At 34.9% G+C, this 12097-nt stretch overlaps 2 protein-coding genes across 2 annotated transcripts; both read left to right on the top strand.

The window, feature by feature from the left end:
* Positions 1-1831: 1831 nt before the first annotated feature.
* Positions 1832-5710, top strand: LOC122299660 (patatin-like protein 2). The gene is made up of 8 exons (XM_043110057.1): positions 1832-1981; positions 2580-2764; positions 3120-3306; positions 3909-4073; positions 4332-4634; positions 4726-4864; positions 5253-5289; positions 5409-5710. Exons 1-8 carry the CDS (start codon positions 1832-1834, stop codon positions 5443-5445), a joined length of 1203 nt encoding a protein of 400 aa, XP_042965991.1. The 3' UTR covers positions 5446-5710.
* Positions 5711-8564: 2854 nt separating this feature from the next.
* LOC122298428 (patatin-like protein 2) lies at positions 8565-11763 on the top strand. The gene is made up of 7 exons (XM_043108159.1): positions 8565-8837; positions 9034-9215; positions 9348-9537; positions 9686-9847; positions 9972-10274; positions 10384-10556; positions 11166-11763. The coding sequence occupies exons 1-7, from the start codon at positions 8703-8705 to the stop codon at positions 11254-11256; spliced, it is 1236 nt and encodes a 411-aa protein (XP_042964093.1). The 5' UTR covers positions 8565-8702; the 3' UTR covers positions 11257-11763.
* Positions 11764-12097: the final 334 nt, after the last annotated feature.

The raw sequence follows: 12097 nt of genomic DNA, 5'->3' as shown, positions 1-12097 counted from the left end.
GTCGTTGCTCGCCGGTTGTCCTTTTTCCTTTTTTTCCTTTGTTTTCGGCATCCTCCCAGCGTGCTCTCTGGGTGGCGGCTGGAGCGAGGGAGACGCAGTTCGTTTTGAGGTTTTTTGCTTTCAGTTATGGTTTTGTTTCTAGTTTTTTTCTATGCTGGTCTCCGATTTTGTTTCTAGTTCTGTTTCATCTAGCCGAAGTGGTGTATGGGCTGGTGGGTTGGTTATGGTTACGGGGATGAAGCCGGCAACGGTGAGAAGCCCTTGTGACCTTGATCGGTTTTTCTGGCCTTTTCAAAATGATGGGCTGGCGATGATGACGGGATGCAGTCAGTGGTTGGTTTTTGGCTGGTTTGTTGTGAGAAACCCTTGTGCAGGTTATGCGTGGTGCAGGCTACCCGTGCGTGGTGCACTACCAGTGCGTGGTGCAGGCAGACAGATGAGCAGAAAGTGGATGGGCAAAAGGGAGTGAGCGTACGGCGCTGAGGAGAGCATAGAGTGTTATCAGTTTGTTTTTTATTAGTCTGTTATGGGTGTTTTATTTAGGTTTTAATATTTTTCTGAAATAGACAAGCACCTCGCTTCTTTGAGGATGAGGGTTGTGAGTCTTCTCCTCTTATAAAGGGTGAAGGTTGGGTAGTGTCTCTCTTCCTTTGGAGGGTGAGGATGTTTGGAGTTATTTTCTCGCAGACGAGTCGAGATGAACACTTTTGTTTTTGACAGAGTCTCTCATCTCAGTATGGCGTCGTCATTGGAGAGCACAGAAGTTTTAGACACAGTCCGTCGCAATGGAAATTGCGTACGGGGGAGCGTACAACTGTTGGGTAGTTGGCTTGTAATCGGGACTTGGTACCCGTAGTTATTGGTCACAGATGTAACTTTCTTCATTCAGTAATGAATTGAAGTCTATTTCAAAAAAAAAAAAAAGAATCCCTATTTGGAGACTACTCATGCAAGCTCATGCAATTATATTTAAAAAAAATTTAAAATTACAATAATATCTTTTTTAAAATAATATTTTTTCTCTTTTTATCCTCATTTATCAATAGGATTGTATACGCAGCCCTCCACTCAAGACTATAAATAAAATTTCTCAAATAGATCAGTAGCTCTAATATTTATACGAGCAACAATAAATTGATCCGTAAAGTCCACTATATATATGAATAAGCACTCTCTCTTCCACTTAACACCCATAATAATAATTAGGACAAGAAAGAAAAGTATCGATGTTGTCTAAATTTAGGTAATCCAGCTAGCCTTACCCATGTCCAAGGCTGGTAATTAAAACACTTCTTTAGGATAAAAACCTAAATTTCTTTGTACCATGAGGTCTGCAATCATGCACATTCCCAGATTCATGACAAAAAGTTGAATGACTCTACGCTAAATGAAAACCATGCATGGAATACTTTCCTTCTGTGGCACTCATGCTAGGCCAAAACTTCTTAAATTTTTTAGAAACGTACGTACAGATGTATAAAAAATAAAAATACCCAATTTTTGGCCAAATTTACGTACAAAGTTGAAGCGTACTTCCCACGTAGTTCCAGGGATGACGAGAGGAATCAAACGTGGGCATGTTTTCTGATCAATATCCCATGCATGCATGAATGAATGACAGAGATTTCTTATCTGGCTATAGAAGTTCTTATCCAAGACATGATTATGCATGGCTTTTAAACCTACGTACCTAGATAAGGCTATAAATATAAGATGTTGATAGACCAAATTTTCCAAAGCAGAAACTTTGATCTTCCTTGCAAATTACCTAAATTAAGCAGCTAGCCTTCCTTTGCTAGCTTTTGCAATTCTTGATCATCACTTGTTCATAATGGAAAAACCACCATTAATGACGTCCTCTCAAGGACCACAGCCCTCAACTAATTACAGGAACTTGATCACCATTCTAAGCATTGATGGGGGTGGTATCAAGGGGATCATCCCTGCAACTATACTAGCTTTTCTTGAATCACAACTTCAGGTATATACTTTTGTTTTTATCGAAGTGCCAGCTCCAGATAGTCTAGCCACAAATAAATTACACAAAAAGAGTTCCACAAACTGATGTGGTATGATATGATTTATCAGATTAGCAATTTACTTTTATTATAAAGTAGATCTAATGAATTACATAAAATTACGTCAATTTGTGATATTACTTTTATTTAATCTCTTTGTGACTCATGTAACAGTAGTGCTATATTCATAAACACACACACACACACATATATATATATGAATTTTGCTACATACAAGTAAAGTCGTGTACTAATCTGCGTACCAATACTAATTTTTTCATATTTAAAATTTAAATTAATACTGTTTTCAATAAAATCTACTTTTTGACCAATCACAATAGATTGGTGCACATATTAGTGCACAATTATGCTTACAACTAGATTTTTTCTATATATAAACATACATACATGGATGCGGCTACTATATAAAACTAATCGACATGAGGGAAAAAACTATAAGTTTATCACATACATCATGTATATATCCAGAGCAGAAGTTAATAATATATATTGTCACCACTAATTAGTTTGATGCAACATCTGGCCTTATATGTTGTGCAGGAAATAGATGGTGATCAAGATGCGAGACTTTCAGACTACTTTGACATCATTGCAGGAACAAGCACAGGAGGGCTTGTAACCGCCATGTTAACTGCTCCAGACGAAAATAACCGTCCTCTCTTTGCTGCTAAGGATATCAGGCCCTTCTATCTTGAACATTGTCCTCGAATTTTCCCACAGGAGAGGTAATCTCTTTGATATTAGCTATAGAGTACTACTGTTTATTCCTCTATAAAATGCTATATACAAATTTAAAGTTTACAAGTCTCGTGTACTTAGTTTGAAAGAAAAAAAAAAAAAAAGAAAGATTTATTGCGAAAGTTGTGGTTATTTTTTCACGTGAGTATCTTATTTTCTCTACTTTTTTTACACAGAGCGCGTGGAGCTTGCATATTTTAAGACTCCTGTATATATCATTTCCTAACAACTTTATGTATAATATTCTGTGCATGGATTCATGAATTAATTAAGCATAGTTTGCATATCCTGATGAACAGTTAAATATTAGCAAGGGAGAATTTAATGGTTTTTTGATAACAGGGGCTTGTTTGGAGCAATTAGAAAAGTGTTTAGATCGTTGAGAGGACCGAAGTATGATGGGAAATACCTTCACAGGATTTTAAGGAAGAAATTAGGAGAAATTCGACTGCGTGACACTTTGACAAATGTTGTCATACCAACTTTTGATATCAAATATATGCAGCCAACCATTTTCACATCGTATGAGGTATGTAGATCCTGTGTATCTATCTCTTTTCGAATTGTAAATTGTATTTCTTAAATAAAGACTATCGAAAATCTCACTTCAGGAGTTGTAGTACTACTCCAACGCTTGCAATAGCTAGAAACCATAACAAAACCTAAGCCCCAGTACTATGTTTCTCTATGGGAAATAAAAATCAGGTATATATAATATTCAAGGTAAAAAAATTAAGACATTTACATTGAACATTAATTTCTTAATAAAAAAAAAAAGCCATTATTAATATATAATTTCTTTCAATCCACAAGTATCTTTAAAAAAAAAAAAAGAAAAAAAGATAGGGATGGATTTGAGGCTTTCTTTTAATATTAAATATTTGAGTTATTCTACTTTTAAGTTAGTGGCGTGGATGTAGATGCATTTACATAATTTATGTGGTAAAATTTGATTTGTAAGATTTAAATTTTAAAATTTATCTCTCAAATCAAATTATATTATGTAAGTATTTTATTATGCGTGCTCTACACACTAGCTTGATAATATAATTTTTCTAAATATTAATATTCATATATTCAAAAATAAATAATCTTATAAGAGATGGCAAATTCTAACTTAATTTCATGCAAGCCAAAAAGGACTCCCGTTTGAATGCTCGACTTTCCGACATATGTATCGGCACTTCAGCAGCTCCAACTTACCTTCCTGCCCACTATTTCAAGAACCAAAATTGTGAAGGCTCGAATATTTGTGAATTCAATCTTATAGATGGTGGTGTTGCTGCAAACAATCCGGTATATGTAATAATTAATAGAGTTGTGCTATCCATATCTTTTATACGTATTGAGTGATAATTTCATTTTATTAGCCTTTTTTTTTTTTAATTTGAATTTCAAATTTTGGATTTTAAAATTCTAACATTTCCAGTAACTAACACATCAGCATGTATGGTTTTGTAAGTAAAAATATAAGTATAGATAATTAATATTATCACTTAAATGATTTATTTATATATTTATTTGTCTTGTGGATATTGTATATATGTGGGCTAGGCGTTACTAGCGATAAACGAAGTGACCAAACAGATCTTTGATGCAAATCCTGATTTCTTTCCAATTAAACCCATGGATTATAGTCGCTTTCTGATAATCTCAGTAGGCACAGGCTCAAGGAAAATAGAAAAAAAATATAATGCAAAAATGGCTGCAAAGTGGGGAACTCTGGATTGGTTACTTCATGATGGTTCAGTTCCTTTATTGGATGTGTTTACTCAAGCAAGTGCAGATATGGTTGATTTGCATCTTGCTGTGGTTTTCCAAGCTTTTCATTCTGAAAGCAATTACCTTAGAATCCAAGTAAGAAATTCCTTAATTTTAGTACTATTCTCTAGTTTTTGAATAAAACATTGAAGTTATTAATGATTGTTTTTATGAAATGAGTGGCTAGGATTACACATTGACTAGGACAGAAGCTTCTGTTGATGTGTCTACAAAGAAAAACTTGGACAAACTTGTGGGCATTGGGGAAGAATTGTTGAAGAAACCAGTTTCAAGGGTGAATTTGAAGAATGGTTTGTCAGAAACATGTTGCGGATGGAGACAAAAAGAAAATAAAAAGAGAAAATGGTGAGTCATGCACCGTTTGTTCATTTGTCATATTAGGCACCGAATGCACCAAAAAATATTGTAGGCTGCTCTCTCCTATAAATAGGAGAGAGCTCAGTTGAGGTGAGTGTGTAGCAGAGTAGTGTAGAGAGAAAACAGAGAGTGTGTGCGTGCAGACAAAGTGTGGGAGAAAAAGAAGAGAAAAAGAGAGTGGGTGAGCAGAGAGTTTACAAGAGAGAGTTTTTGTAAAAATTATTTCATAGTGCAATTACAGCAGTTGTGGACGTAGGTAATTGCCGAACTACGTTAAATTTCGTCTCTCCTTTATTTATAATCATCTCTGTGTCAGAACAGCTCCCAACAAAACAGTCGAAAATGGTGGCACAAATGAGGAGGCTTTGAGAAAGTATGGAAAAATATGTTTGTTTGCGCATACTTCTGTGACTCTGTCACTACATATGTACAATGGATTTCACGTCCATGATTTATAACAATTCTAATGTGTACATTAAACTATTTTTACAGGTTTGCAAAAATACTGTCACAAGAAAGGAAGTCTTGAGGGGGAAAATCAATATCACAAATGGAAAAGCTGAACGTTTGATTCAGATGACTTTCCAAAGTGAGGCTATTATTCGCCTCAAATCTCCCTATGAAGTTGAAGATTGGCGCATTTATGTTTTAAATGACTAATGCTTTAAATAACACTAACATTACAAGATAATGAAGAACGCTAAGTCCTTGTTAAGGTTCTAAAGCCTCGTTATCAATTCCTGTGTATCATAAAGTGTCAAAGATGTTTATATATAGAAAGACCACTATATATACATATATATATATATATTAATAGGAAAAGGAACCTTTTTAGCTGCTCCTGCATTATTTTAGCCCCACTATTGGAGGTGTCCGGCCTGTTGCCTTTTTGAAATATCCTTCCATTTCTCTCACACCAGATACAGTACTATAAATTACCATTAAATAATCTGAGTCAGCCACTAATTAAGGGAAGGCTTTTGCATTTGAACCTAGTGCAGTACGCAAGATCAATGGGCAAGGGAAAATTTGGTGGCCATGGCCAATTAATGCTTCAAGGTTTTCCACTCTGCCTGATCCAGTACATAGGAAGAAGCACTTCATCTATTGAAAAAAGCCATAATAATTTGAGAAATCATTACTAGGGGAACTCAACTAAGAAAGCTTAATATTGATCTAGGCAATATCTATTAAGTTTGAGATCATATTCTTCCATGACCAAGAGTACTAAGTACCTCGAAAGTGCCTTCTCTAGAAAAAAATATCTCATCTAACCAAACCAAACTAGCTAATCCGTCACTACTGGTAAAAATGATCCATACATATTTCAGTATATATATATATATATAGTCGTCTTACCCCCACACTTCCAAGGTTCTAATACCCAGAACTCCTTTCTTTGATCAGAAGCATACTGCTTCCGACGCCACTCGGACCTAGAGCTAATAGGCACACCTCCATAGAAGGAGCAAAGGATTTGTTCTACTTGATTGATCACAGCTTTTGGAAAGTGGAAGAATAAATAGGCCGGCAAGACTAATATACTTACATGGCAAAGAGAATGCAACTTATTTACTGGAGTTTATGATGAGTACTAAACATAATGAGCACACCCTTCAAAATCTTTTAAATGTTCTCTGATCATGTTCAATTTATGGTCCTATCATTAGGAATAATAGCTTCAAAAAAAAGTTGTAGAGAGCTCTATTAGACAGAGTAGAATTTCACATTTGTGTGGTTCTGGTCTGATAAATGAAACTGAAGTAATATTCCTATTCAGTACTGCTATGATCACAGCTCAAGAACATTGAACGGAGATGTGTCTTCTGCTAATATTTCTCCCAATGAGAATCCAGAAAACCTTTCGAGTGTTGCAGAAGGATCAGAAAGAAACCGGTTTCAAGCTTCTGTTCCTCTTCAGCTATTTTATGATAATCAAGCTGCAATGCAAATTGCCTCAATTAATTTTGAGTTCCATGAGAGAACTAAACACATAGAGATTGATTATCACTTCATTCATAATAAGATACTAAGTGGTGATATTTCTCCACATTTTGTAAAGTTTGCTGATCAACACATCAGATTTCTCCACATACTAAGAGGGCATGGTTATAATTAGTGTAACTTGTGAGGGTATAAATGTCAATTGTATGTAGTGTGTATATATATATGATGGTACATCATTGAATAAAGTAAATATTTGTACCATATGCTTCTACCGTGGTTGTCATTGTTTCTATTATTTGTTCTAAATGTTGCTTATTTGTTTCTATATATGCTCAGGAGGATCTGTCGCTAATTTTGTTATTTTTTTACTATATAGCTTACCCGCACAATAATCATGCATGTCTAGCATGCAGCCACCATGGGTAGAAATTAAAGTAGTCAATTCATCAGTTTGTGCAGGCAAATTTTGCAGTAGAGTATACGTTTCTTCACAGTTTACTTTATTGGAGGCCACTTTTTTATTAATTTTGCAACGTGAAAGAAATTGCAAAACAAACCAGGCCAATATTCTTGATCATTTATGTAATTCAGTTACCATCCTCGAGCTTCATTATGTGGAACTGGTGTAGCAATTAAAAGAACAGTGAAAAGTAAATTTAAAATCAGACCAAGTTAACACTATAATATGATATAAATGTTATCAAGTGTGTTAATCACAACCACAGAATGTTGTAGACAGGTGCTGCTAAATGCTCCTAAGAAGAAAAACCTTAAGTCAAAAACATCCAACATAAACTACTGATCATGCTGCAGTTCTGTAGGTGTTCACCCCTACTTGGTTATTTTTCCAATCAATTAATGGTTAGGAATGTCTCACAGTTCTGCTGGTTTTGTATGAGACCAATAGAATGATCAAGTCTCTTAATATTTCCTTGTGCATGCAGCTAGCAGATTGAAATGTCAACCACGTTGGAATTTATGCAGACATTGTACTTGACCGGTACTCCTTTGTTGAATACTCAATTCCTAACAAGTACCTTATCCTTTTGCGCGAAAAATCGGAATCAAGTTATCCTCAAACCAATTTACTTTTCAATGTTATCACCCTCCTTTGGTTGCTGGAGGTGCCGCCTTTCGCGAATCAAAATTAACATGTCAAAAATTGTAGTTTGATTATCTTGTCATATTTGAATGTGGAATTCATTGCATGTGATCTAGGGAAAAGAAAGTTCAGGATAATGCTAAACTAAGGATCAGTAGTCACGAATTGATAGGTTGATTAACTTGAGGGTAAACAATCAAAATGGGATAAGTGCATAATTAGACACCTGTTTGGCCTGTATGGTTCTAGCTACTCATGCATGCTTTATGCTCAACTACAATTCTTCTCAAGCCCCAACTACAAGTCTCCTCTCTGCACGAGCATACTGTGGGCTGTGGCCAAATTAAAGCATATGGGACCATTTCTATGCCAAAGCAAGAGGGTATATTGTATTCATGAACTTTTCAATTAATTTTCCCATTGATTTATGACCTCAAGTGTAATACAATTTTAACATTATCCAAGGAAGCATGCAAAAGTTGGGTCAAAGTTGAAACACATTCATTGAATGACTCTCTTTTGGGGTTTGGTCCAATCAAATGACGCGCTTGAATATTGAAAATTCAGAGGAATCAGGACTATATATACCCCTAATCCTATCAAAGAATGGATCAGGATCTCAACTTACCACTTTTAAGCAAGCAGCTGCCTCTTGAAAGAATTCACAGTTTCTTTACAAGTCTCGAAAACACCCTCCCCCTCCTTATCTCTCTGTCACTCGATCTCCCTTATCCCTAATGGAAGCAAAACGTATTGTACCCCTACAGCCACCCACTTATGGAAATGTAATCACTGTTCTCAGCATTGATGGCGGAGGAATAAGAGGGCTTATCCCAGGAACCATCCTTGATTTCTTAGAATCTGAGCTTCAGGTTAGATATATACAGGAATATAATGTTTCATGCCAAGCGAATCCTGCATCCAATGTATCCTTCATTGCATTTTTATTCACATTTAAGCATGCACCATGTGTGTGTGTATATATATATATATATATATATGAGCAGAATGTTTCAGCATGCATGTAATCTTCTATCATTTACCCTGAATTTTTGGTGCATGGTGCAGAAGCTGGACGGGGAAGATGCAAGAATAGCAGATTATTTTGATGTGATTGCAGGAACAAGCACAGGCGGCCTTGTAACTGCCATGCTAACTGCTCCAAATGAAAAGAAGAGACCTGTCTTTGCTGCTAAGGATATCAAGAACTTCTACTTAAACCATTGCCCTAAAATATTCCCACAAAACAAGTAAATTATTTAGAACTCATTTGCGATGAAACTTTACTTTTCATGAGGACAAAGCTTTCCTATTTGATTATTAGCCTGATTCCATTCATTTTAGTTACTAAAACGAGTTATGTACTTTTTCCAAAATTGCAGTTGTCCGCTATTTCCACTTACTACAAAGATCCTCAAAGCCCTTTCGGGACCCAAGTACGATGGGAAGTATCTGCATAACCTTGTCAGGGAAAAACTGGGAAGTACAAGAATGCATCAGACTTTGACAAATGTTGTCATCCCAACATTTGATCTCAAGCGACTGCAGCCAACCATCTTCTCTAGCTATGAGGTACTTGAATATCATCTTCTCTTCAAATAGAATCTTCAAGACTGATTATTAGAGACTTGATCTAGCTTTTCTTATCCTCTAAATTAGGAAGTGATTGCAAATGATGGAGTACTAAGATTCACTTTGGTTTCCTTCTTTTATGCACCAGGTAAAAAAAAACCCAAGCTTAAATGCCCTACTGTCAGATGTATGCATCGCAACCTCAGCTGCACCAACATATCTTCCACCTTATTACTTTGAAACCAAAGACCCAGAAGAGAACGTCAGAGAATTCAACCTTACAGATGGTGGGGTTGCTGCTAATAATCCGGTATCTTTCAAGCTGTTTCAGATTCTACATAATACCATTAATAGTAATTTTAGCATGTTTTTTTTCCCCTGAGAAAAATATAATGCAAACTGGTGTTAACCTGCTAAATTGGTGTCTTTTCCAGGCTTTACTTGCCATTGGTGAAGTGACAAAGGAGATCCTTAGAGGAAGTCCCGACTTCTTCCCTATAAAACCGATGGACTATGGCCGGTTTTTGGTCATATCATTAGGAACTGGCTCGCGTAAAGACGAAGAGAAATACAAAGCTCGTGATGCAGCCAAGTGGGGCATACTAGATTGGTTAACCAGAGGTGGTTCCACCCCAATAATTGATGTATTTTCTCAAGCAAGTGCAGATATGGTTGACGTCCATCTCTCTGAGGTTTTCCAAGCCCTTCATTCTGAGCAAAGCTATCTGCGGATTCAGGTATATATATATCATGTTTATTCAAATCCATATTTCCATGACAAGTAGGCATGTTTTTATGCACTCGATTAACATGGGCATGTTTAATATTTGAATCAAAATAATGCAGGAAGATACATTGAGTGGGGTAGTATCTTCTGTGGACGTTGCCACAACGAAGAACTTGGATGATCTTGTCAAAGTTGGAGAAGAATTGCTGAAAAAACGAGTCTCTAGGGTGAATCTGGATACCGGCCTCTGTGAACCTTCAAATAGTGAAACAAATGCAGAGGCTCTCGTAAGGTATATATATTACGGAGGAAAACGATTAATTTGTACAAGTCATCTTTAAAAAAAATTGGATAAACTTGAGACATATATATGTATATATATATAATAGGAAACGCTATTTTTTTGAATGAAAATCCGTTTGATAATATAACTGTACGTGTTCTTAAATATTCTCAAATATTTTTAAATATTTTCTTTTCAAATATATAAACACAAAACACTTTTAAATTTCAAAATTACAAATATTTTATCTAATTATTATAATTTTCTTAAACTCCCAAACAAAATATAAAAAAAAAAGTACTACTTTTTCAAATTTTTAAACAAAAATTATATCAAAAAATTAACTCTATGATATTTCCATTCAACTTTTTTTCTGTTCTCTCTCAAAATTAAATAAAATATCTAAACTCAAATTATTTTATTACTCTTTACGGATATATTATTCTAAGTATCCTCATCAGAGTGCACAAAATCTGCACACTTTAGGACTACATCTAGCTAACATTACTCTTTTATGTATATCAAACTTCTTCTTATTTTTTGGGAGTTTCTTAATTTAATTTTCACATTAAGATTCATGCATAATAATGGAAAGCATAAAATATGTCTTTGCTGCAGGTTTGCAAAACTTCTTTCCGAAGAGAGGCATCTTCGCCATGCAAGGTCTCCCGTTGAAAAAACTGAAAGTCATCATGATCATCACAAATGATGATGTAAGTTAATTTTTACTAGGGTTTTGGCTTCCCTGTTCCACTCGTTTCTGGCCTCCCAGTCAAACTTTCACAGTGTCAACCTGCATGCTCACCAAACCAGCAGTGGATTGTTCTTTCACCTACCTATAATAAACGCTAACAACAGCTATACAACATATATACGGCCTTACAGTACTAGAAACATCTTTTATATATGTTTTAAGCACCCACGATTAATCGAGAGCTTAGAACATATATATTTTCAGATGTTTTAATTATATATCAATGTGTGTCTCAATTAATATTGTTCCTTAATTTGGGTTTAATTCTTGTATTTATTTTTTTTCAAATATTAATGTTTCTGTTTGTCTCGAATATTGTTTATGAAAGTGTTAGCTTTAATTTCTTGGTTTATGTATTCCATTTGTCCGATTGGATCAAATGGATGGTTCTGAATTCCTTCACTTAGCCTCTTGTTTGGTTGCTAAGAAAGGAAAAAAATTAATAAAGCGATTTATTAGACATTGTGAGCTTTGACCTTTGATGGATTATTGTTTTTAGATCTTCCCTTTTTTTTTTTTTTTTTTTTTTGGTTTTCATGATTTGATAAGTCTTGTGATTCCTTCCAAACAATCATTTAGAAATAAACTTATATTTCTAGTTTCTATATCTAAAATTAATGTATGATTGATATATAGGCCAGATCGAGGGCATATTTATAGTTGAATGAGCTAGCTAGCTAGGTTTAAATTACAAATAATACAATAAATACTAATCTGTCAATAATAATGCTAATTGATCGATAGTAATTAGAAGAACTAACCTAATTATTGTAGAGAGCAATAATTATAACCATAA

This window comes from Carya illinoinensis, chromosome 16 (assembly GCF_018687715.1).
Source record: "Carya illinoinensis cultivar Pawnee chromosome 16, C.illinoinensisPawnee_v1, whole genome shotgun sequence".
NCBI classification, from domain to species: Eukaryota; Viridiplantae; Streptophyta; class Magnoliopsida; order Fagales; family Juglandaceae; genus Carya; species Carya illinoinensis.
This window is presented reverse-complemented; position numbering and strand designations above follow the sequence as displayed.

Bases quoted from the DNA above. Each gene is read 5' to 3' on its own strand.
- LOC122299660 (XM_043110057.1), top strand. From the start codon at position 1,832: ATGGAAAAACCACCATTAATGACGTCCTCTCAAGGACCACAGCCCTCA. The intron at 1,982-2,579 runs GTATATACTTTT...TATGTTGTGCAG, and splicing joins TTCTTGAATCACAACTTCAG to GAAATAGATGGTGATCAAGA. The intron at 2,765-3,119 runs GTAATCTCTTTG...TTTTGATAACAG, and splicing joins CGAATTTTCCCACAGGAGAG to GGGCTTGTTTGGAGCAATTA.
- LOC122298428 (XM_043108159.1), top strand. From the start codon at position 8,703: ATGGAAGCAAAACGTATTGTACCCCTACAGCCACCCACTTATGGAAAT. The intron at 9,848-9,971 runs GTATCTTTCAAG...TGTCTTTTCCAG, and splicing joins GGGTTGCTGCTAATAATCCG to GCTTTACTTGCCATTGGTGA. The intron at 10,557-11,165 runs GTATATATATTA...TCTTTGCTGCAG, and splicing joins AATGCAGAGGCTCTCGTAAG to GTTTGCAAAACTTCTTTCCG.